Source organism: Larus michahellis, chromosome 4 (genome assembly GCF_964199755.1).
Source record: "Larus michahellis chromosome 4, bLarMic1.1, whole genome shotgun sequence".
Taxonomy (NCBI): Eukaryota; Metazoa; Chordata; class Aves; order Charadriiformes; family Laridae; genus Larus; species Larus michahellis.
Genome location: NC_133899.1, coordinates 72,207,991 through 72,235,478, shown reverse-complemented (window position 1 = coordinate 72,235,478; position 27,488 = coordinate 72,207,991). Strand labels below are relative to the sequence as shown.

General features: G+C 36.9%; 1 protein-coding gene across 1 annotated transcript in view; it reads left to right on the top strand.

The window, feature by feature from the left end:
• EFCAB11 (EF-hand calcium binding domain 11) overlaps positions 1-27,488 on the top strand; it is a 67,782-nt gene that overhangs the window by 7,085 nt on the left and 33,209 nt on the right. The window contains 3 exon segments of the mRNA XM_074586816.1: positions 3,158-3,175; positions 3,178-3,258; positions 4,639-4,729. Coding sequence (XP_074442917.1) covers positions 3,158-3,175; positions 3,178-3,258; positions 4,639-4,729 — 190 coding nt within the window.

The window sequence follows — 27,488 nt, the reverse complement described above, 5'->3', positions numbered from 1 at the left end:
GAGGTCCCTTCCAACCCTATGATTCTATGATTCTATGATTCTATGATTCTAAGAGAAGATATCAATAACAATAATGATAAAAGAAAATACAAAATAAGTGATGCAATACAATTGCTCACCACCCAATGATTGATTGCCCAGCCCATCCCGAGCAGCAATCCCAGATTCCTGTCCCCTGGCCAGACCCCATTTATATACTGAGCATGATGTCTATGGTATGGAATATTCCTTTGGCCAGTTTGTCTTTTCTACGCTCCCACTCAGCTTCTATGGGAAGCTGAAAAAGTCCTTGACTTTATATAAGCATTACCTAGCAACAACTAAAACAATACGTGTTATCAACGTTATTCTCACACTAAATCCAAAACACAGCAGCTACTAGGAAGAAAATTAACTATAACCCAGCTGAAACCAAGACAACTGGTGAGGCTGCACCTTGAATACTGTGTTCACTTTTGGGCCCCTTGCTGCAGGAAAGACATTGAGGTGCTGGAGCGTATCCAAAGAAGAGCAATGAAGCTGGTGAAGGGTCTCAAGCACAAGTCCTATGAGGAGCAGCTGAGGGAACTGGGGTTGTTTAGCCTGGAGAAGAGGAGGCTGAGGGGAGACCTTACTGCTCTCCACAACTACCTGAAAGGAGTGTGGCGAGGTGGGGATCAGTCTCTTCTCCCAAGTAACGAGTGGTAGGACAAGAGAAAATGGCCTCAAGTTGCGCGAGGGGAGGTTTAGATTGAACATTAGGAAAAATTTCTTCACTGAAAGGGTTATCAAGCATTGGAACAGGCTGCCCAGGGAAGTGGTAGAGTCACCATCCCTGGAGGTATTTAAGAGACGTGTAGACATGGCACTGAGGGACATGGTTTAGTCATAACTTGGCAGTATTATGTTAACAGTTGGACTCGATGATCTTAAGGGTCTTTTCCAACCTAAATGATTGTATGATTCTATTCTATGATTCTATAAATGAGCTTACCATGGCTATTAAAGAGGATCATATGACTTCATTTAGTTTTGTAATATTTTTAGTGCTTCTATGTTACATTTATCTTGAACTTATTCTTGCTTCTCTAAGTGGCATTTCTTACTAGCAACATGCTATAGATTAGTGATAGAGTAGTTAGGAATTTTTAGTGTTCAAGTTGGTAAATGATGAAAAAGGTTCTATCCATTTTTTGATGTTTTTCCACTGTTTACTTGGTCAAATACTGGAATCTTACATCAAAGTTCAATAAATGTCTCTTTCTGTAACACCTTCCCGTTTATATAGTTCTCCTTTTTTTTTTTTTTTATTGCCCTTGACCTTATCAATTATGCCCATACATCTCTTTGTGGGGTCACGTGGCAAGTCTTATTGGAGAAATTATTCCTATAAAAAATGAAGTGGCAAAAAAATGTGGTTGCTTTTGTCAGTAAGTTCCCCCATCCCTTTTGCCATATGTCCCCACAAGTATATGTATGGATACAAAGGCAGTGCAGAGGCTGGTTTTGTTTATTCTAGCATTGATGCCAAAACCCATGCTCATAAAACCACACCCTTACTTGTAAATCTTTCATTTAGGCAATAAATACAGAATGAAGATTTTACTCAGATTTTTTTTCAAGAGGACAACCACATATGAATGCCTGAACGAAAAATAGTGAACTAATATATAAAGATTATGGATTTGTTAATACCTAATTGGCTTGAATATTTTTTTAAGATGACCTTTTTGTGTGTTGAGATAGCTTTACAGCCTGTTCTAGCAGCACATAAATTGCCAAGCTTCAAGATCAATGAATAGGCGGCACTCTATTAGAGGAGTCATTCTATAAAAGGAAAATTGTATACTACAATTTTCTGGGCTTGTATGTTACTCTGAAAGAGAAAAAAATAAATGGGTGGAAAGCTTATATTGCTTTTTATCGTTTCACTTCCATAGTTACCCAATTGAATGGAAAGCTGTTCATGCAGGCAAGTTCAGTATGTTTTAGGCAACCTCTGCTATTAAAGAAATTGTGCATGTACAGAACCTAGCAGTTGAAAGCAGCAAGTCTTTGTAATCCTGGAAACTGAGACTGTAACAGTTCTTAATGTATGATTTTTTTCAAGAAGAAATAAGGAAAGAAACACCAGAAATCCATAAGCTTGTAGTTTAATATTTGAATTGAGACAGCAGGTGGAGCTGAAGGAGTTGTGCGTTTGAACCACTGCAGAAAGAATAGGATATGAATGAATCAAAAGAAAGAAGTGCAGAGCTTTTGTTATATTATTTGATAAAGAAAAATTCCTGCAGGATACAGTGATGTTGCCTTCTAAGGAAAATTATTTTTTTTTAATGAGCATAAAGCATATATTAGAAAGTTATAAGAAAGGAATATTTGTCTGTTTAAATATTGAGCTGAAATGGGATTTTTTTTGCCCAAAATATATGTATCTGCGGAATTTTTATATCAAGATTTTTGCACGTTTCATGGGGAGGCCTGAAGTTTTGAGGGGCAGATTTTTGTTTCTTAATTTTTATGTTTTACTTTGATTTTAGAAGAAATGGTCAATTAAGTACTTCCAAGCCATGCTTGCATTTCAATTTCTTTCATTTTCAGTTCATTAAAAGAACAAGATAAATGTACAAGTAAAGACTTTCATATAGTGTACAGGAGGAATAACCAATCCAGTTTTACATTCAATTTTATTAGAAATGTCATAGGAATCTATATCTGAGGCTATAGATTATTTCAGAGTTCTCTCATTCCTGGGAATGATGCCAGATAGATTGTTTATGCAGCATGGATCTTTATCCATGGCGTGCAAGTGCTATTGACTTAGAAAAGTCCGTGTTTCTCTCCAAAGCAAAGAAACATGAGATGGCAAGTAACAAGAAGGAAAACGTAGAAGTAAACAGAAGCATTATCATAGAATCATAGAATGGGTTGGGTTGGAAGGGACCTTTAGAGGTCATCTATTAAGTATAGAAAATAAGTGAGAAAATTAAAACGATATTGAAATGTTTGCATGATCATGATCTAACTTTGAAGACTACTATTTCAGTTTTATTTTTGTGTTTATTTATATAATTAAAATTATTCGTAATTTTTAGACCACAGTTGCACATATTTTTAAGGAGAAAAATAAAACTGACTTTTTTGCAGGGGTACTTATTTATATTTTACATCTTCCTAGGTCTATTATTTGAAAAGTTTTAAATCTCATGAGTGCAAAAAAGGCTGCACAGTTATACAGTAACGAAGCAAGGCAAATATTTACAGATTTTGATGTGCAAGGTAATTTTTTTTTTCCTAAATATTTGGAGTATTAATTTAACTCTAAAATAATTGAGCAAAACAGAACACCTGCAGGAAATAAAAAGAAGTTAAGATGATGTTCTGGATGCTGCAAAGTAGAACAGTACCAGAGTAACAAAGATCATGATGGTGTTAATATAAATGAAGTCAAGGTCAGTAGGCTGTGGCATTTTAGATGGTAGCTCTGGATTGTCTGTTGTACTATGAGCTCCTCCAGCTGTTAAGAGAAGTCTCTAGCCATTCACCCTACCTAGTTGCTGTTGCTACCTTTCATTATTTCTCTGTTACTCATACTGATATATTTCCACTCATTTATGCCACATAGTTTACATATTTCTGTCCCTGGTGATGGATATAGATCGTTTTGACTTCTCGTGATAGACCCAGGAAGGGAAATGAAAGTAACAAGGATTTTTTTCTTGTTCTTGTTGAGAAGCAGATGTGGTGATTCTTTTTTTGTTCCTGCTAGACAACAGGGGATCTCCCATCATCAAACTTAAAAAACCGAAAACTTCACCAGGAGCCTCTGAGCTGATAGACATTCAAATGATCCTTTGCATTTTTCTTCCTGACCTGAGATAGGACTATGGTCCTTGAAAAGAGGGAAAGTGAAACATATGGCAAATCAGATGTTGGGATGATCAGATAGGCATCCACTCAGCTTTTTGCCATGAACTAAAAGTAGCTTTTGAAGTGTTATTTTTAGTGAGTTATTTCAAAGGACTTAACTGTTTCAAGCACTGTGCTTTTGTTTGTCTTGTGATCTGCTGCACACAATCTGCTGTAGTCCTGTTTGAGATGCTTTATTTTCCAGTTGGATCTGGAAGTGAATTCATAATCTAAGTGACTGATCGGTTGATATTACTCTGATATAAAGTATTCAGGATCTTATGTCTGCAGCAGGATTAAACTGAAGGAGAAATTTTTTTATGCAAGAAAATTTTTGAAACACAATGTTTAGAATAACTAAGATGTCAATGAAAATGATAGATTTGAAATGTAATTTTGATATTTTAGAGTATATGTTTTCAAAGTTTTACAAATCTGAAATTTACAATTCAAAATGTCTACTTTTAAAATTAAAACTTAAATAAGAGAGTTGTAGATGTTGTAGGCACAGTACTTTTGAACAGGGTTCACAGTGGCAAAAAGGAATTGTCAGTATAAAATCTTTCTCAGACTGTTCTTCTATATAATGTAGCCATCCTAAAATATTTTACAAATACAGTAACTTAAAGGGTGTATAATCCTTTCAGAAATGTGAATTGATTAGCTCACATGCAAACATAATTGTATTAAGCAGTTTAAAAAAAACCTTAATTTACATTATTTTTCTCTTGCCTAATCTTGATTTAAAAGATAGAGGATTTTTAACTTTTGAAGACTTCAAGAAAGCCTTCAACTCTGTTTCTGCTAAGTTATTTGAAAGAATCATAGCTGAAGCCTTCAGGTAAGATTAACAAAGACATCCGTATTCCTGGATAGCGGGCTTTCTGTTGTATATATTTCAGTTAATTGAAATGATTAGATTCTATCATGCAACTGAAGATATAAGCTTCAGCACATTACTGTTTCAGTGCCTTATAGTCAGTATATTATATTCAGTATGTTATGAAGATAAATAATGTATAATATAATAATTAATATAAATTGTATAAATATAAGTAATAAAATAATTATAATTAAAATAATTATTATCAGATGCAGAAAGTAACTTGTTGCCTGTACTGTTTTTTAAGAAGCCTAAAATTATTTACTTTTACATTTTCCTCCTGTAATTGGGGAAATCTGTATTTAAGAGCTATATCTTGAAAAATTCACTTAAACTGTAGCGCATATTGCGAGGCAGTAGTGGTGAGATTTCCTGCAAGGTAAGATTGGCTCAGAAGTGGAAGAATAAAATTTTGAAAGTAATTTGCAGATCATAAAAAAATGATCTTACCTCTGCAATTGTCAGTAAACATTATTTAAAAACTGTTTTGGAAAACATTGCATTGCAAAATGTAAAACTTTCTTTTTGTGATGTGAATGATTTGTTTGGAAGTAACTCAGTCATTGAGAGAAGTCCTTCACTTTTGAAGACATGGCATCAGATAGCTTGCTGAGCACCATCTTTAAAAGGTGGGGGTGGATTTTGGGTCGTTATTCTTTTTTGTAGTTATCTGGAATCATGGTACAAAGCATTATCGCAGAACAGGAATTGGTCTGTACATCTTTCAAGCCACTGGCATTCAATAACAAAATAAAAGTGTAGAGTGTCAAAGGTCTTAGATGATACTCTTGTGGTTTTGCACTAAAGATGTAATGTATTTTGAGGAAACTAATTATTTTAAGAAGGTTTGAAAAGTTATGTGGTATGTTTTTCTTGATGTCCAAGTGATTTTACTATAACTTTTTGGTATATTGTAAAGAAATGAATAGGAAAATGTAAGCAGAATAGCTTGAGGTGTTACCCTTTTTTTAAATATTTTATTTTAAGGACTTCTATGAAGGGCCTAATGTCCAATTTTTCTGTCCAGTGATTAAAATCTTTGTCTTGAATATTAATCCTTTTTAGGTCAGAAAAGCATATGTAGTTGTTGTTCATACTGGTTTATTTTGCATTTTTACATATGTTGTTACATTATCTTTCTCATTTGAAAAACTGTCAAATAAATGAAGACTTAGCTTCATAATGTAAAATAGTTCTGAAAACTTTTGACACAGTTTCTGTCAGTGAAACTACCCAATTTTGAATTTAAATTATAATCTTGGTGAATTTATAAATGAAGGAAAGTTCAAGCAAATGTTATGGTATACGCTGTATCTAGTAAGGAAGACATGTCATTAACACATCAACAGTAGCTCTAATGCTAGCATTATCACAGTCCAGCAAATGAAACTTGTGATTGCATATTTATGAACGAGGTACGGAACCTGAAGAGAAACATAGGTTCTTGAAAATGAAATTTTCAAGAAGTTTGCATGTTTCTTTGGCTACTCTTGAAAGAAATTACACAATAGTATTGTGTAATACGGATTTCTTTTGCATTGACCAGGACAAATCTGCAGAGAACTCTTCAGAATTTTAGTTTGAAATTAGAGTCGTCCTAAATCCTCTTTTAGGAACACATCCTTTTTGGATATTTCTTGATGGGTATGTTGAACTTTACATAGGGAAACAGAGCTAGGAATTTTGTCCTAATTTGAGCTGTACAGTTGGATTAAGACTGTATGAAAAGAAAGACAGAGGAAATATTTTTAGCATCTTCAGATCTAATGACTCTGATCAAGTGTGAGTTCTAAAAGTAGGTCTATGTTAGCAATTAATACAGCACGTAGGGATCAGGTCTGTAGAACAAGGAAGGGAGAATATCAGTAATTGTTTTGCATTAAGAATGAAGGACCCCACTGAAGTAATTTAGCTTTCAGATCAAGTAGACTTGATTTGTAGTCGTACAAAATGCTCATCATGAGGCATCCATACATGTCGAATTAACAAACTTGAAGCTTGAAAATGGAATTATTGTATTTATCATTCATGTATTTTATTAATATTAAAATAGTCTTAAAATAGAATAAGAAGCTAAAGAATAACAAATTATTTTTCTAACCTACCTCTACAACAGCTGTTATGCTCAAAACCTCAAAATCTTGTTATGTCTACAAAGGAGGCACACCCAATACAAAAAGCCAAAATTTACTGTTACTATATGGAAATCTTAGCAGTCTAGTCAAAGAGTTATTACTAGTACAGATTTAATAATTACCAAAAAAAAAGAAAGAAAAATAAAATAAAGAATACTATGCTACAAAAAGTCGCAATGCAGTTAAATATGTTATACACCTCCGAACATCTACCTATTTTTCTGTTGTTATTCTCAGTCTTCCACTGTCCCTCTTGGTTCTGAGGTTGACAGGTTCAAGGCAGGCACAGTAGGGTGAATTGCCATTATCCTGACTTCTTTACCAAGAGGAGTATGATATTCATATTGATGTTTTCTTCTCTCTCACTCCAGCACCCACTTTGGGTCATTTTTACATCTTTTCCAGCACAGTTTACATCTTCCTCTTTCTTCATTGATTTGCAAGCCCGTGTTGCATCCAAATTTACTTTATATAGCACGTATTACATATTTTAGATATTTGTTCACTGCTCTCTTTGTCATCCATGCAACCACTTTTGTCCAGCTCCTGTGTCTGCGGTTCTTTAACTGATCATTGGTAAGTTGTTTCTTGTCCTGGTCCTCCAGTGTTAGCCTGTGGCCTGTATCTTAACATCCCATGCCTGTCCTCCTCTATTCTATGTGCTGTGTCTTTACATATAAAGGCCTCTGCTGTCATGCCATGTCTGTACTTCTCTACATCATTATCTTAAACTCATAAACGTTTCATTTTACATAGAAGAAATTCTTGTTACTTCTGTCTATATAAAGCTATATTTATACTGTGTAAAGATAAGAAGAACAAACTAGGCATAACCACCTGGTCCTTAAAAGAACTGCTGTTACAGGTAAAGCAAGTAAAAGCTCCAGGCAGGTCAAGCAAATTCAGACAAAGTCTGACAAACCTCAGTCTTCAGACCTTGCAAACTCGGTACAGAGTTTGCAGCCTGTTACTAGCAATGGTTGCACTGTATTTACTGGAATACAGGGTTATGAAACATACAGTTAATATCCCTGCTTTACTTTAACGTTGTATATTCTTTTATTAATGTGTAAAGATGTAGTGAATGAATTTGAATTGGTAGAAGAGCTTCAGGATGGGGTGGTGTTAAACGCTCTATGAAAGAAAAAAGACACCTCATTCAACAGTGTTTCTAAGTACAGTAAGTGGGTAGTTTGGGGTTTTTTTATTTATTTCTTAATTCCATGGGAATAGGACCAAACAAATATATTTTCATCTCATACTGATAAAATAATATTTAATGGAGACATTCTTTCTCCTAAGGGATTATTTTCTTACGAATGTCAGTAATATACTGCACTTAGCTGTTGCTAAAGTTTGCAAAATGCATGTGAGTTTTCAGTTTATATTTGATTGTATTAACTGACCGTAATCTTGCCTGAACAGTAGTGTAACATTTATTGTTTCTGAGCTAATATTGCAGTTATATTGAACAAAATGCTGAAGTGCTTATCATGCACTTGGTGTGTGCCTGATTAAAATGCCTTTGTACCATAAAATCTCAGCATTCTAGACACAGGTGTTGCAGCAGTGCCTGCTAAGGTAAATGGTGTGATGATATGTTCTTTCATGATGGGGCTCTTTTTAATGGGTAGCACACACAAGAATTTCTTTATAATAATGCTGCTGTTCTGCAGGTAGCTACATGGATATGAAATGTGACAAGTCCTTTGCAATAATAATTTGTGATAAATGACTGTCTGTAAGTGAACATGTTGTCTTCTAAAGTGGGATTCAAATTCTTAAAAAATATTTCAAGTACTGTTTTCCTTTTTTGTTGTGAATATGTCATATTCGAATTATACAATATTATTAATTACTGCTGCTGAGAAAATATTTGTCTTAGCTGTGCCATTTGTTTAAGAAACATAGGTTATTTGTATGCCAAAACCTTAGACCATGATAATGGAAATAGTAACAGAAGCAAGCTGAAAACCAATCACATGTGAATGTGAGTGAACCTATAAATGATGAAAAATGTCTTACAAACCAAAAGTGGACAGAAAAGTCTCATACAGTTTTTAAAGCTAGCAAGCATAAATCAGATCTTAAGGAAGAAAAGAAGGCATTCATGATCCGCATTTTATGCTGCTCTGCCTTTAGATTGATAGGATCACACACTAGAGGTATATTAGTACTTTTGTATGTATTGGTACTTTCCATACAAAAAATGACCTAATTGTCTCGTATTTCTTTCATGTAATTATCTAGTAATGAGAAAATAACCTGGTTTTCAGAGCCACCCCATGGAAGAAATCTTATGCTCTTTTATGCAAGTTTGATTTATAGACATGTACTGCAGAGCACAGTGAATATGAGACATTCATCTTCCTATGGCTAGTTGCCATGGAAACATAGTACACAGTACAATGTCATTCCAGCTCTGGTGGTGCCTGCAGTAGTTTATTCCTTTGTTGTTCTTGTTTCTTAAGCAACTGTCTTGCAGCCTTTCATATTATCACACTTCATCACCTATACAAGTCTTTTCCCTTATCTCTTGAGAACCATCTCTAATAGAAAAGATCAATTTTTTGTCTACCCATGCATATCCATGTATGTACTTTTTTTTTCAAATCATGGGTTAAAAGCTTATCCCATGCCCACAAATAATATGCCATTGCCCTAAAATTGGTAAAAGAAGATGGTAAACTGAACATCAAAGTGCAAAGGACCTGCCTCAGTATCTTTATTTACTATCTCTCAACAGGGACTGGAGTTAGGATTATTATTCTGTAACCAGTATCTCACTCCAGGAAAACAGAAAGATTCTCCTATCTGTCCTTAGCTGGCGTTTGTGAGGTGGACAAAAATCCAACAGCTGTCTTAGAATATCCACACTGTTTCACCCTTGTGAGATAAGAAATTAGAGGAGCTGGGGAAAAAAAAAAAAAAAAAAAGAGATCCTCATAATTAATCTAGAGAAGTACTAAGGATGTTCAGGGGGACAAGAGTCAAATTGAATGATCTTTATATTGCAAAGCTGTACCCTAACACAAGTTCTTCTTTTTAAGGCTGTACCTATTTCATGATTCATTGCAAAGGGAACTGATACACAATTAAAGCTGTATGCGTTTCAGGTTCTGCCTAAGTGGAGTGATACTTTGTGAGAAAGTATCTGCTCCTCCCCACAGGTGCAACCCCTTTATGCTCTTCTGCATCCAACCCTCCAACGAGATGACCTTAGTTGTTATAGCAGTAAGTATAAGCAAGGACCTCTCTGTGTACCATTCCTTGGTCTTATCACTCTGAGAATGAACAGTTTCTCTACAATACGCTGTTAATTTCAGAGAGTTTCAGAGAGTTAGAAGAGGCTTAGCTAAAAAGTAAAACTACTGAACAGGAAATTGCTTCTGTTTTACCTCAAACCAGGACGCAAGTATGTTTGAAAACATTTTATAGAGAGTCCTAAATTAACACCTAAAGATAGATGTATTTTTTGGGTCATATTAGTGATTTTTGGTTTGCTTTCCCTATCTGTTACCAATTTTGTAATCCAATTACTTAACAACACACATTGCTACTTGTGGTGGGTTGAGCCCGGAGAGCAATTAAGCACTCACCCAGTCACTCACTAACTTCCCCCACAGCGGGATGGGGAGAGAATCAGAAGAAGAGGAGCAAGAAAACTCGTGGGTTGAGGTAAGGACACTTTAATGAGTGAAGCAAAGCTGCACATGCAAGCAAAGCAGAATATGGAATTTATTCACTACTTCTCATCAGCAGGCAAATGTTTAGCTGCTTCCTGGAAAGCAGCACGCCTAATGGTTACTTGGGAAGATAAAGACCATAATCACAAACATCCCCTCCTTCCTCGTCCTTTTCCCAAGCTTTGATGGCTGAGCATGGTATCATAGAATCATAGAATGGTTTGGGTTGGAAGGGACCTTTAAAGATCATCTAGTCCAGCTCCCCTAGATCAGGTGATTTTCACTAGATCAGGTTGTAGAAAGCCCCATCCAACCTGACCTTGAACACTTCCAGGGATGGGGCATCCACAGCTTCTCTGGGCAACCTGTCCAGTGTCTCGCCACCTTCACTGTAAAAAAATTTCTTCCTAATATCTAATCTAAATCTACCCCCTTTCATTTTAAAACTATTGCCCCTGTTCTGTCACTTGGTGAAAAGTCTCTCTCCGTCTTTCTTGTAAGCCCCCTTTATATATTGCAAGGCTGCAAAAGGTCTCCCTGGAGCCTTCTCTTCTTCTCCAGGCCGAATGGCCTCAACTATCTCAATCTTTCTTTTATTGCAACGATATGTAATATCATAAGTCTCTTTACAGCACGAGCAACAAATTTCATATGGTATGGAACATCCCTTTGGTCAATTTGGGTAAGCTGTCCCAGCTGTGTCCCCTCCTAACTTCTTGGCTACCTCCAGCTTACTCACTAGGGGAGCACAGTGGGAAAAAGAAAGCCTGGGGGCTGTGCAAGGACTGCTCAGCAGCAGCCAAAATGCTGGTGTGTTATCAACACTGTTGTTGTTCTAGTCACAGATCCAAAACACAGCAATATTTGTGCTACTGTGAAGAAAATTAACTCCGTCCCAGCCAGAACTAATACACTACTGTAAATTCAAATTATTCCTTCATTCTAACACTTGTCTAATAAAAAACATCACTAGGAAATCCTGCAGAAACTGGGCACACTGTACTGCTCCTATGGAGCAGTAGGCCGTTATACATCTATTTCACATCTAGTGAAAGCATGGAGCTTTCACTACAAATAAATCTGACACCAAATCATCCTAACAAAAATTTTAAGTAGAATTTATAGCAGATATGACCCAGGTCTAGATATTTTCCCAATCCTACAGAAAATTAATTTAAAATATTGAACTTTTTTTTGTGTATCACTTTATCTGATGAGAGAGGGACTGCTAAAACAATTGCCATAAGCACACACATGAATTTTTGCAGGTTTCAGAGCAAAACCTAGCACGTGAGTGTTACACAATATGCCACACATTTACGTGCTTATTCCTTCTAAATAGTTCAACATACTTTTTTCTAATTTGGAAAAAAAATGCTACTTGAAATAAATCTTAAAAAATTTCTTCAAGTTAGTAATTTAAATTAAGTTCATGTTTAAATTAAAAATTTATGCTTTTTCTATTTTTGAGGGTTCCAAACAAGAATTTGCAGTTATGTTAGCAAACTGAAATAAGTCACTGGTTCATGCCTCTTAGTTATCACTCCTGCCATTCGCACTGGCCTTCTCTCATTGGTCCTTGAAGTGCAGAGTAAGTTGTTTTAACATAAACCGCTCTTAGTTCATATGAATCCATTTTATTTTGCATTGCCATGGAGTAGGAATATGCACGTGGTCAGTCACTATAATATATCCATGGTAATATTAAAACGTGTTAATGCCGCAATAAGTGCTTAGCTGGTCATATCCGTGGGGCTCTCTTTTAAAGAGTTTCTTTCAGATGGGATAAAACTTTGACATATAACTAAAAATATTTGAATGTGGCAGCTGTAAAATAGACCAAATTCACAACATCAAAGATTATTTTTTTTTGTTATGAATAACATCTGGAGTAATAGCAGCACAGATATCTTTTTTCTCACCTGCCAACATGCCTCAAGTGTGAATCAGTTCTTTTAGCAGTAGCTTATATTTATTCAGTTTGGTGATCTCTTTACAAAGACTACCTACACAGATGCTGATTATTTTTTTAATTGCATTGGATGATAGAAACTGTGAAAAAGACTGGCCCCACCAAACTAATTTCAAATAAACTATTAAACAGCCATTAGATGACGTTAATTCTTGTTTGTTTTCATCCAAAGCTGAACATCTACCCTGAAGGGGAAAATGTTCCTTGAGCTCTTTCAGAGGATACTTTTTATTAAAAGTAGATTTTTCTCCAGTGTTAAGAATGGAAGATTTTTAGCAAAATGAACTGCATCTTTTATTTGAAGTGTAATCTGTGATGTGTACTGATAGACTGAAAATATATTCAGATAAGTTTGGATTTTTTTTTACTTTAATCAATAGAGTAGAATAGAATAGAATATTTCAGTTAGAAGGGGCCTACAACAATCATCTAGTCCAACTGCCTGACCAGTTCAAGGCTGATCAAAAGTTAAAGCATGTTGTTAAGGGCATTGTCCAAATGCCTCTTAAACACAAACAGGCTTGGCGTCTCAACCACCTCTCTAGGAAGCCTCTTCCAGTGTTTGGCCACACTCTTGGTAAAGAAATGCTTCCTCATGTGCAGTCTAAACTTCCCCTGGAACAGCTTTGAACCATTCCCACGTGTCCTTTCATGGGATATCATGAAGAAGAGCTCAGCACCTCCCTCTCCAGTTCCCCTCCTCAGGAAGTTGGAGAGCAATGATGTCACCCCAAAGCCTACTTTTCTCCAAACTAGACAAGCCCATAGTCCTTAGCCACTCCTCATAGGGTATTCCTTCCAGCCCTTTCACGAGCTTTGTTGCCCTCCTCTGGACACATTCAAGGACCTTCACATCCTTCTTAAATTGTGGAGCCCAGAACTGCACAGAGTATTTGAGGTGAGGCTGCACCAATGCTGAATACAGCAGGATAATCACCTCTTTGGACCAGCTGGTCATACTGTGTTTGATGCACCCCAGGATGCAGTTTGCCCTCTTGGCTGCCAGGGCACACTGATGACTTGTATTGAGCCTACTTTCAATCAGCACCCCCAGTTCCCTTTCTGCAGGGCTGCTCTCCAGCCACTTGTCTCCCAGCTTATGCTTATTCCCAACATTACTCCATCCTGTGTGCAGAATCCAGCATTTGGACTTGTTAAACTTAATCCCATTAATCATAGCCAAATGTTCCAATCTGTCTCGATCCCTCTGCAACACCTCCTGTCCCTCAAGAGAGGCAACAGTACCTCCCAATTTGGTATCATCATCAAACTTGCTAATGGTGCATTCGACTCCTGCATCCAGATCGTTGATAAATATATTGAACAGAACTGGCCTTAGAATTGAACCCTGAGGAACACTGCTGGTGACTGGTCACCAGCCAGATGTAGCCCCATTCACTACAACACTTTGAGCTCTGCCTTACAGCCAGTTCTTCACCATAGGCCTGCGCATCCCACAGCTGGACAACTTGTCCAGAAGAATGGTGTGAGGGACAGTGTCAAAAGCCTTACTAAAATACAGAAAAACTACAGCCACTGCCTTCCCTTCATCCACTAGGTGGGTGACCTTATCATAGAAGGATATCAAATTAGTTAAACAGGACTTTCCCTTTGTGAACCCACGTTAACTGTGCCTGATGATTACATTATTGAATGCATATTGAAATGCCTTTCAATGGTACCCAGTATCATCATCTCCATAATTTTTCCAGGAACTGAGGTTAAACTAACAGGTCTGTAGTTCCCTGGGGAACTGACAGGTAGCTCCTTCAGAACTCTGGGATGAATCCCATCAGGCCCCATGGACTTGTGAATATTCAGCTGATAAATTGGTCCCTTACAATTTCAGTGTCCACAAATGGAAAGTCACACACTTGTGGTCCTCCAGCTCCGGGGGACCGGGCAGCCCAAGGTCTATCAGTATTATTAAAGACTGTGGCAAAAAACACCATTGAATATAATATAATAACATAGTAAGAATTGTAGATAATATAAATAGCAATAACTCTTCGCAGTAGCAAAGAAGTGTTTGCAAAGTCTAAGTTCCCCTTATAGTAGAAAAAAACTGTGACAAAACTAAAAATGAACCAGTCTATGACATAACAAAAGAACAGCCTTCTGTCAAATTGTTAGCCAGTTTTAGATTTTGTTCTTTTTTCTTACAATCTCTGCTGCATTTTGAGAAAGCTATTCAGCATTAGAATTGTAACACAATTGAAAAGGGGATATTGTAATATTACATCTATATAACAAAAATTAATAGTTTAAAGAAACACCTGATGATAGAGCTTCTTTTTAACATGACAGACTAAGTTATTACTTGATTTGATAAATGCTCTCAAATTAATTGGTAGCATATACTGTTTGTGACATAGCTGCACTCTGTCCCTTTACTTCACCTTTAGTATTTTGTTTAAATTAAAGATAAAATATTATTAATAGCATTTAAATGATGTATGTGCTGTTAGCAATCCTTATATTCCTGAATTTGACAAAGTTTATAAGCGTTCGTGTTTCAGCTTTACAAGAATTTGTTTGAGTTTTTTAACTGACTTCTTATAACGCGTGTAGGATAATGGGTGTCCTCTTGCTGATATTTTTGGAACTTACAGGCTGGTTTCAGCTGGTAGCCCAGCTGAAGTGCTTATACACTAATGCACGTAGCATGGGCAACAAACAGGAGGAGCTGGAAGCCATTGTGCAGCAGGATAATTATGATGTAGTTGCCATCACAGAAACGTGGTGGGATGACTCACATAGCTATAGTGCTGCCATGGATGCCTACAGGCTCTTCAGGAAGGATAGGCAAGCAAGGAGAGGCGGGGGTGTGGCCCTGTATGTTAAGGAGTGTTATGAATGCTTTGAACTAAATGATGGTGATAATGAGACTGAATGTTTATGGGTAAGAATCAGGGGCAGGGCTAACAAGGCGGATATCGTAGTAGGAGTCTGTTATAGACCGCCCAATCAGGATGAGGAGGCGGATGAAATATTCTATAAACGGCTGGGAGAAGTCTCAAGATCGTGAGCTCTTGTCCTCGTGGGGGACTTCAATTTGCCGGACATCTGCTGGGAATACAATACAGCAGGGAGGGAACAGTCTAGAAGGTTCCTGGAACGTACTGGGGATAACTTCCTGACACAGCTCGTGAGTGAGCCAACTAGGGAAGGTGCCCTGCTGGATCTGTTGTTTGTAAACAGGGAAGGTCTTGTGGGGGATGTGAAGGTTGGAGGCTGTCTTGGGAACAGTGACCATGAAATGATAGAGTTTTCGATTCTGCGAGAAGCAAGGAGAGGGGTCAGCAGGACTGCTACCTTGGACTTCCGGAGGGCGGACTTTGGGCTTTTCAGGAGCCTGGTTGACAAAGTCCCCTGGGAGGCAGTCCTCCAGGGCAAAGGAGCCCAGGAAGCCTGGATGATTTTCAAGAAGGAAGTCTTAAAGGCGCAGGAGCAGGCTGTCCCCATGTGCCAGAAGACAAGCCGTCGGGGAAAAAGACCGGCCTGGCTAAACAGGGAGCTAGTGTTGCAACTTAGGGGAAAAAAGAGGCTCTATGGCCTCTGGAAGGAAGGGCAGGCCACTCAAGACGACTACAAAGAGGTAGTGAAGCTATGTAGGGAAAAAATCAGGAGGGCCAAAGCCCAGCTGGAACTAAACCTGGCTTCTGTTGTCAAGGATAACAAAAAAAGTTTCTATAAATATATTAGCAATAAGAAGAGGACTAAGGATTATCTCTGTCCTCTAGTAGATGGGGCCGGCAACATAGTGACCAAGGATGAGGAAAGGCTGAGGTACTTAATGCAGTCTTTGCCTCAGTCTTCAGCAGTAGGACCAGTTGTTCCCTGAGTACCCAGACCCCTGAGCTAGAAGACAGGGATGGGGAGCAGAATGAAGCCCCTCTAATCCAAAGGGAAACGGTGAGGGACCTGCTTCAGCACCTGGAGGTGCACAAATCTATGGGGCCGGATGGGATCCACCCAAGGGTATTGAAAGAGCTGGCGGAGGTGCTCGCCAGGCCACTTTGCATCATTTGTGAGCAGTCCTGGACAACCGGGGAGGTCCCAGCTGACTGGAGGTTAGCAAATGTGACACCCATCCACAAGAAGGGCCGGAAGGAGGATCCGGGGAACTACAGGCCAGTCAGTCTGACCTCGGTGCCTGGGAAGGTCATGGAACAGATCCTCCTCAGTGCCATTACACGGCACATGCAGGAGAACAGGGTGATCAGGCCCAGTCAGCATGGGTTTGTGAAGGGCAGGTCATGCCTATCAAACCTAATATCCTTCTATGATAAGGTGACCCACTTAGTGGATGAGGGAAAAGCTGTGGATGTTATCTACTTGGATTTTTGCAAAGCTTTTGACACTGTTTCCCACAGCATTCTCCTGGAGAAACTGGCTGCTCATGGCCTGGACAGGTGTACTCTTCGCTGGGTAAAAAACTGGCTGGATGGCCGTGCCCAGAGAGTGGTGGTAAATGGAGTTAAATCCAGTTGGTGTCCGGTCACAAGTGGTGTCCCCCAGGGCTCGGTGCTGGGGCCGGTTCTCTTTAATATCTTTATCAATGATCTGGATGAAGGGATCGAATGCACCCTCAGTAAGTTCGCAGATGACACTAAACTGGGCGGGCGTGTTGATCTGCTTGAGGGTAGGTTGGCTCTGCAGAGGGATCTGGACAGGCTGGACCGATGGGCTGAGACCAATGGTATGAGGTTCAACAAGGCCAAGTGCCGGGTCCTGCACTTGGGTCACAACAACCCCATGCAGCGCTACAGGATTGGGGCAGAGTGGCTCGAAAGCAGCCCAGCGGAAAAGAACCTGGGGATGCTGGTTGACAGCCGGCTGAGTATGAGCCAGCAGTGTGCCCAGGTGGCCAAGAAGGCCAACAGCATCCTAGCCTGTATCAGGAATAGTGTGGTGAGACGGACTAGGGAAGTGATCATCCCCCTGTACTCGGCACTGGTGAGGCCCCACCTCGAGTACTGCGTTCAGTTTTGGGCCCCTCGCTACAAGAGGGACGTTGAGGTGTTGGAGCGTGTCCAGAGAAGGGCTACAAAGCTGGTGAGGGGTCTGGAGGACAAACCTTATGAAGAACGACTGAGGGAGCTGGGGTTGTTTAGCTTGGAGAAGAGGAGGCTGAGGGGAGACCTTATCACCCTCTACAACTACCTGAAAGGAGGTTGTAGAGAGATGGGGGCTGACCTCTTCTCCCTGGTGACAAGTGATAGGACGAGGGGAAACGGGTTCAAGTTACGTCAGGGGAGGTTTAGATTGGATATTAGGAAACATTTTTTCACTGAAAGGGTTATTAAACATTGCAATAGGCTGCCCAGGGAGGTGGTGGATTCACCATCCCTGGAGGTGTTTAAAAAAAGGGTAGATGGGGCACTTAGTAAGAGACAAGTTATGAAGGGAATTTCATGTCTCTTAATAAGAACAGTTCGTTATGCGTTTCCAAATGAGTAGACGGTTCTTTAATTTGGTACTCCAACATCCAGTTTCTGTAAGACAAAGAACTTTTTAGTTTGAGAATATCAGTTATGATAAAATCAATGTAATGTTGTCACAGCTGAGATAGTCCAAGTAGTGAAAAATTTGTGGGAAGAGGTAATACCTTTCATTAGACAGCGGGAAATATCAGGCAGGATTTCAAGCATACAAGTTTTTCAAATCTTCTTTCTTTTAAATGAATTTATTGTTTTAATAGAAACAATACGTCAAATGCAATATTATAATTTAAATGGAAGCAAGATAATGGGAGTTTTAACAAAACCAAGAATTGTTAGAAACAAAAATAGCACATGCCGGATTTTAGCACATTTGGAGGTCACTACCGAAAGTTCTTTTATGTATGACATCTAAACAGCTCAGGTACATAAAACTCTTAGCTACAGTGAAATGAGAAATAATGATTTAAATTTTAAGAGATTGACTATATCTGACTTACTGAAGTCTTACTACAGCTAGTGAAGATATTAATTCACAATTTCTATGAAGAAGTTACATTCGAATTTTTATTTTGTCAATATCTGACAATAGTGGTGGGGTTTTGGAAGGAAAAATGTCTGCTGACCATCATTCTCCAGAAGTAATTTTCTTCATTGCATCTGACCAGCTTTATCCATTTGTGCAGAACATAGTGCATTTAGTGTTCTAGAAATTACACTTTCAATAATCATCAGTCCAATAGAACAAAATATTAAAGTTATGTGCTGAAACGTGTGTAGCTGTCTATGAATTCTGCTGAGTAATTATGCAAGACAAACATTATACATTTGTAGTAAATAGCATTTACCTTCTTCCATCCAATCTTTTTTTCTGCTATAGAGGAAACTCATGCTTTTAATTTGCAGCTCCTAACATTTTTACTATGCAAGCCAATGAAGCAATAAATTTGCTTGTAATGAAGGAATATTTCTGCCTATTGAAATTTTAATGATAGTGGCATCACAATACAGAGGTAACCTCATAACTATGAAAGAGAACAGTAAAACCAAATTTATATACACTCTAACATATCCACAAAGAAAACACAGTTTTGAAAGGTACAAAATACTGTTAATCCTTTACTCTGACTTTACCGATTAGTAGATTGTTCACAGGTCGTAAATTGCCATATTTTTCAATAGATTGCTTATTAAATACTTCTATGTAGACAAAATTGTTTTAATAATGATTTTTTGTATAAACTGTTTTAGAAAAAGAAAAAAAATTTTTCTCATGTGCAAATGGGTCAGAAAGCAGATATGCAAACTAATAAAAAAAAAGAAGAAATCAGTTTAATGTCTCAACATAGAATCTATATGCTACCTGCTTCTCCTCCACACAGTGGCATTTACAGCCTAATTCCCCTTGAATTTTTTTCTTTCTCTAAATTCATATTTCTAAATTCGTATTCATCTTTCCAGACTACCTTATTGCTTAAATCTTCAATGCTGTTAAAAAAAATATATTCCCCTTTATTAGTTTGTCTTTCTTACCAGCTCCTTTCTAAATTCCTAATAAAACTTAAGAGTTGTATTCAGGAACAGTAGCACCTATCTGCACTTTTCCTTGTTATTCTAGTTGAAAACATATTAGAGAATGATGATGATGTTAAATTAGCAATGTACTGGTTGGTAAATAATTATAGCTAAACAGTCTAAGTCAAATGATGAACATTTTGGATGTACAGCAATAGTCTCATCACTGTCTTCAGTGGGGGTGAGAAATTGCCAAAGTTTAGATGGATTGATAAGAATACTATTGCAAGCAAAGTGCTATAGGAGGAATCCAAACTGGATATTTCCATATCAGAAGCTTCTGATGAAGGAAATTTTTATAAGGATTTAAATACTGGAAAAATTAGCAGTTACTATTGCAATTCGTAGTGATCATTAATACACACCGAACACTCACTACACAGTATTATATGTAAGTCTTGGCAAGAACTAGAGAATGGTGCTATAATATTTCAGTGCAGGACACGAGCTATGCCAGAACTGAGGGTCGTTAACACTCACAGACAGGATTGTCAAGCAGATTAAAGAGAAACTGACAGCAGAACTGAGACTGGCAACTAGGAAGGATAAGGAGTCATGTACTTAAAAGGTTCAGATAGGAAACTGAGAAACTAAGTCATCCAGCCTCTGTACTTCCTACCAAAGAAATTCTCTAAATTCTAACTGATTTGATATTGAACCTTTCAGAAAGTCATTTGGTTTCTTTACTTCTCAGCTGTTGCTCTATCTGCTTACTGTTGTGGACATGCCATTTATAAGGTCCTTATTAAAACAACCATCTCATTTTGATACAGTAAATAGTCAAGAGAGAGAGAGCAAAGTGATAAATATTTAGTAATAAACATATTTAGTAATAAACAATAAACTTCATCATATGCAAAATCAAACTGAAAAAGAAGGTCCAAAGATGGCTCTATTGTCTCTTAAAGTAGGACCGACTTCTGGTACAATTCCACTATTTAGATTACCAAGTATTTAAACACATTCTCAAAAGTTAATTCAGAACATTATTTCATATAGGTATAATGGTTTACAAGGTAGCAAAAAACACTTCTTAGTATATCAAAGTTTTAACTAGTGAAAAGAAAAAATAGTATTTCTTCAAAATACAGAAACATAGTGTGATGAGTGAAATTGTTCTACCTTGTAGTGGCCTAAAAAAATCTAAAATTCTACTGATTACAGACAGATGATTAATAGAGTCATGGGATTAAAACTCAAATGACTTGCTATAACTATCTAGTCTTCCTTGAGGCATAATAGGCCCCAAAATTTCCAACCAATAACACCTCTGATGAAGTAAATTATTCAGTTCGGCTTTACAGCTAGTCAATTTAGGTTTTTACCTTAGATATAGATAAAACTGCTTTATTTTCAGCCACCTTTGAAGAAATAAGAGCTGCTTTCTATGGGATAGGTATCTGTATATTCATTAAGTGTTTTAATGAGCTGATTTAGATAAATGGATGAAAGGCAACAGCTTTGATCATAAAATACTATTTCACTCTTGGAAACCATCTCCTTCACTATAACCTTGAATTATATAGTTAAGGAATATCACTTTATAACATTTTATACTGTTAAGTTATAATTGTATCATTTTATATTGTTTATGTCTGAAATATTTGCATAACATCAAAATATTGCATCAAACAAAACATTTAAAAACCTAAATTTCAGTTTAGTAGACTCATTCATTAGAATGTTTTGTGACAAAGATAAAAGATTAGCTTAATTTACAAAAATTGACTCCTGGAACACATACTGTGATGTGCAGCGTTACCATTCTGTGGGAGAGCCTAAATGACATCTGTCATACCTCCTTGGATCTCATCTGTACTAAGGTCTAATTTTTACCTCTCTGAAGAAATAAGAAGTCTGATGCTCCTGTCCATGCACCTCAACTATGTAATATAGGAATGCTTAATTTTTATTAATATTAGGCCAGCTGGAGGCAGTGGAAAAACTCTGATTTTCATATGGGCCTGAACAAATCATAATACAGAGCATATTATGTTAGTAACGGACTTAAACATATACTGAATGCTTTCCATCACTCACAGACCTTAGTCCCTTGTATCTAAGGAATCTAAATTTAACAGAAGGGCTAGCTACAAAAAGTAACATTTTCTTTTCACGTACAATTTTCACATTCCATGTTCATAAAGAGCTGAAGATATAATTCCTATCCAAAATCTTTATGAACCATGTAGAAATAAAAAAAACCCCTAGCATTATATATCACTCTGACCAGTCCTCAACCACAAAACCTGCTATTTGGGGAAAAGTTTGTAGGAATCATCAGTGTTACTCACCAATGTTACATGCCTATAACTATGGAGGGAAAGTCTATGATGGAAAGATGCAGATTTTGCTATTTATTTCATTCAGCATGGAGTGATGCTTTCTTGCATTATATTTCTCATATGGTAAACTGAAGTAAAAGTTAATTCTTTTGCCTGATGAACAAAGAAAATGGAATAAGCCAGAAATACAAGAAAAAGTTTAAAGTTGTGAAAAACTGTATCATCAAGGTTATTAAAGATTTGGCACAGTCCCAGATCATCCTAAGAATGGAACTAAATGTGTACAAAGCCAACACATATAAAGAAAAGATTCCTAGATTAGCAGAAACTCACTAATCAAAAGATTTGCATAATAATCATCCGTCTGTATGAAGTACCATATGGCAAACAAGACTGTAATTTCACTAAATATGTTTTCTAGGAGAAACATGTTGCTTGTGTTTTCAACTTAGTAAAAAAACCCAAAACCTAATCATAAATGGCTGATACACCTAAGTAAGGGGAAACTTTTGATGTAAATACGAGGAGTGCATGGAAAGCAGCGTGCTGCAATAACCACACATCTGAAAAACATATTTCACATGTGTAACAGAATATGCAAAAAAAACCGTTTCAAGAAGAAGAAAAGCAGTGGGCTACTGGCAAAGAATTGCATGTTCAAATCTTCGTAAGATTTTTTTAATGTAAATGATTTCAAGTGACTAACATCAAAAACCAAACTCCAGCTTAGCTTTTAAGAGTTACATCTGTACAAATAAAATGAACCCTTCAATATTACTTTCTTATACTCATTTGAAATAACAGAAAAGATAATCAAGACTACATATGCAGGGATTAGATCTAGAACTCTTGTATCTCTTTATGGAAATTCTGAGGGTATTGACAGCTTCTTCAGGAACAGAATGAAATTGTAGCACATCTATATAAACCACGTACCAGTCTATCTCTATTTAGATAGCTGTGCTTCACCAGAAACATGAGTTCACTGATTTTATAGTAAACAACAATTTTAGCAATGCAATACATTTAATAAGGATTTTGGGAATGCTGCTGAAGTGCACGTGCACTGAAAGGTTTCCTGGTTTTAAACATTGATGAGACAGCTTTTTAGGAAAAGCATTTAAATAGACTACCCTAGTCATTATGATGAATAAATCCATTGCTTACCTTTTACAAATTCGGGGACTTAGGGAAATGTCAAATCAAGGAAGAAACAGAATTCAGCAATAGCTGAACGGGCCTGTTTTGTGGGTATCTCTTTAAAAATGTGGTAAGTGTGTTGAGGAGTCTCTTGCCTTGGAAGAGGAGGATAGGCAAATCTAATTTTGTAGGCATATATTCTTATCTCTTTGGAGCTAGGTACATCAACAGAAGAACACTAAGTAAAAAGATACAGTAACAGGATTAATTTCAAGGAAGAAACCTGTTAGGTCTCAAGCAATCTATGGGAGTAAGTAAATAAAAGTAAATAATAGAACAGGAAGGGAGTAAAAGGTGGCAGAAACCAGATGAAGTGATTGGAACTAGATAGTAGAAATACGTAGGATTCACTTATTAATCTAGACTTACATAATGAAATGTCTAACTGGAACTTGCACAAAAGGAAGTAGCTTACAAAATGTCATTTTCATTTTTGGAAAAGGAAGTCCAAAAACCACCTGAGAGATTTTATTGAGAACACGCTAATTTTTGCCTCTACTAATCCTGATTTAACAACTGGAGAAAGCATTTCCTGCATGAAAAACCCTCTTGTCAGCTGACCTCTGAAGCACTAGAAACTGCCACAAAAGTTAAGCAAAAATAAATTGGAGACATCTTTCCAAGTTAATCTAAAGAGATGTTACCGAGAACACAAGTGACCGAATTAGAACTCCATTTGATCTCTTTGGATGAAATCCTGTCCCACAAAGCCAATAGGAATTCATAATTGTGATGGAATTAACCATTTAACTGAGAGTGTATGTAGATGGTGATGATTCAGTCTGCTGGGCAGAAATGCTATAGGCAGGCATCTACCTGGTATATTTATGCTTGGAGCTGACATTTCTGGTGAACCAAGAAAAGCAATGCTGAAGAGCTTCTATTATTTATTGTTACTATTACTTAATGTTAGCCAGGAATAGAAATCCTAACAAAAACATGAAAAAACTTCGTATCTTAAGAAAAAATGAGTAAGCCTCAGATTGCTACTAACTTTGGCCAGTAATGAGGTTTACTATTTACATAAAATTCAAGATTTTGTATTAATATAACAGATTACATGAGGAAAGCGTTAATCTGAACACGACTGTGGTTTATTGAAGCTGAAGAAATGAACTGATTTGTAGAATAACCCATCTACTACATTGATCTCAATTTCTGTAGATGCCACTTGGGGTGGGGAGCGGATTAAAAATACTAAAATATTTTTAATATAATAATAATAATAATGTTTCAAGAAGAGTATCATATATATTCTTAAAAAAATATATTTCAATCTCCTGAAGTATATATATGATTAATTCAAAATGTGAACATTGTGCAACTTCAGTCATTTTCTTTATTGTTTTAATTTTACATTTATTTGTACTAAACAGCATGAAATACAAAACACTTCAGTGCCACCACTTCAGGAAATATAATACAAGCTGAAAGAGAACATGCACACATGTTTCTTCACACGTAACAACTATTAGGTCATCATACTAAAATAGAATCTATTCCAGAAGCAAAAAATTCTGAAATTCTTGTGTACAATAATGCCATTTTATTAAAAAAACTTAAAAAATGCAAAGAGATGTGGAATTTCTGTCTTTTTTTCCACTCTTCATACTAGTAAGTACTTTAAATAATTTTGGGGAACTGTGCTGACTTGGAAGAGATTCATAATTGGACTGAGGACTCTACCTTCAATTTACCAGATCGTATCTGATATAAGTTCTTTAAAAGTCTCAAAACTGTTCAAACCAAGGATTAGGCATGATGGTATTAGTCTAGTTCCCTACAAGACAGTGCCTCTGCCAAAAAACACCTGCAACAAATTCGTTGGCAGTCTCAGCAAAGAAACTAGGGGTTGAAATCTATGAAAACACCGGAATCAAGTGGTAAAATTGGCATGAGACACAATGATTTTCTTACTGTTACAGCGGGCTCCTCCAGCCTAGGCTTGAAGCACAAGAAATGGGCAGTGTGGAACAGCATAGAGTGGAACTGTACCTATAGTACATCATTCAGTTAAATCAAAGATGATTTCATCTAATTTTAAATACAATCTCTCTAGATGTTCATATAAGTATGGTCTCTCTGTATGTTCATGCAAAATCTTGAATATGGAGATGCCTTGGTTTGGATAATTTGAGATTATGGAATTATTTTGGAATATTTAATTTACAAGCTACTAGTGCTTATATATCTTTATTAAAGAGAAGAGGTGGGTAAGATAATTAGTATTGGCTGGTATTCGTAGAAAAATACACATATAGGGCAGGTAGGGGTTCTGTTTAAAGTCTCCTTACTGACGGAGTCTTCCAAATTTCTTATATAGTTGCGCATATCTATCATTTTCATTTTAATGAGCTCTACAAAAAGGTTACTTTTTTGACCTCTGGAGCTCAAAGGTCAAGTTATCACCGTTTTACATCTTGTTAAAAAACTCCAGAATCTATTCATATCATGGGCATTATATGACCAATTGTTTTAATGAAAATTGGGCAAATACTGAAGTATGAGTCAAAAAGTGATGTGTTGCCTACAGCCCCAGTGTCCATAATTGATTAATCTTAAAATAATTACCATATCACCTATAACCCTGCCAAAGCATGTTTTAAGACTCAGGACTCCCTGGAGAGAACTGTGTTTTATTACTAATTGGTGTTGAGAAGATGGAAAGAGAAGGAGGCTAGCTTTAACTACTTCTTCAATGTTAGCATAGCAAGCAGGTAATTATTCCTTTTTATGCTGGTCTTTGGTGTTTCTATGTTTATTCAGTGCTCACCTATATGTAACTGGGTAGCAAGACAAACTGCAGGCTAGTATCAAGTCTCCAATGACAAAACTGCAAACTTTGCCTAACTTTAGCAGCTATGGTGCAATAACTTCAGTTTGCACTTTGCTTTCTGAGCAGAGTTACTAAAGGTGAGACACACACAGAACCTGAGGCAAAATATAAAAATCATGCAATTATTTCAAAAAGATGGCAGTAGCTGTGCAGTAGCTCTGAATTTGTTTTCTTTTCTAAAGTACATAGATCCATGCACATTCAATAGCAGAACTATGATACTGAATGTTTTCTTCACAATATTAGAAAATAGAAGTTGAAATTGTTGGTAAAATAGTTGCAACAGGAATGACTGGGGGAAAAGAGACCTGTCCAAGGGAAGGAGAATGACTTTGGAGTCACTATACCTGCCTACACTCGTAAGCTCTGTGTTCAGTTTTATCTATATGAAGGCCTATAATTGAAATATATATATTTGTAGAAGATTTAAAGAAAGATTGAAGAGTCAAGATTAAATGCCAAATCCAACCTACGTATTCACTATGGTAGAACAGTTTTCTGCTTGCTATTTTCTCTAGCCAGCCATGTGAGAGTGAGATGGCCAAGGTTTGATTCCTCAGCCCAAACAACTAGATACCCATTTATGACGGATGAATTCTGGCACAAGTCCAGACAGAGACTGAATTTATTCTCAAGACTGATAAAAAAATGCTTGGCTTTCTAACCTCAATAAAAGCTGGTATGTCTGAAAACTTCTCCAGTTTTTCCAACTGCACCAATTGGTCTATACAAAATATTCCTTTACAACCCTGTCTCCTCTATGTCAATGTCGTCATTTGTCCATTCTGTTACTATATCCATGAAAGCTGAAAGAGAGCTCCTAACTTAAAGACCTTTCATGGTCCTTAAATAGTGTTGCTGCATAATGATTCACAAAACAGAAAATTATCTGGTAACTGACAGGACAGTTACTTTGCCTTTCTTTCAGATACTAATCTAACAGAAACTGTTTCAACATGCAAAATGTGACATTCCCATACATTCCATAAACTGCAAACAAGCAACCAAGAGAAAAAAACAAACCAAACCAAAAGAAGATATGTTTTCCACCTGAAGAACACCTAACAAATGACAGATACTTTACCATGTTTAATTCAGAGAAAACAACATTAATAGACATTCAACAACAAAAATTTGACATTTGCCTAATATGCCTTGAATATGCCTGCTACTCTGATTTTCTGGTCAGTTCTGATGAGATCACCACATTTGGCTTTCTGTGAAATGGAAGAATGACACTCTCTCTTATGCAAAGAGCTTTGTGATGTGCTGATGAGAAGTACTATACACTAGTTAGGTATTCATGAAGTTTCCACTGCTCGTGTTCTCCAGAGGAACTATACCTTATTCTACCTTGTTTGATTGAAAAATGCTCTATCTTCAACCAATGTTTAAAGGCCTTCTGGCCAGTACAAGTGCAGCTATGACAAATATCTGACTTTCTGTCCATGCTATTTTTTCTACATGCATCTCTATCCTTTAATTTCAGTTTTGCTGATGGTTTTCTCAGAAAACATCCTCTTCGAAGTCTGGGGAAAATAATACATGACAGAAGTAGCTTCACAGCCACCAAGTAAGAATTGG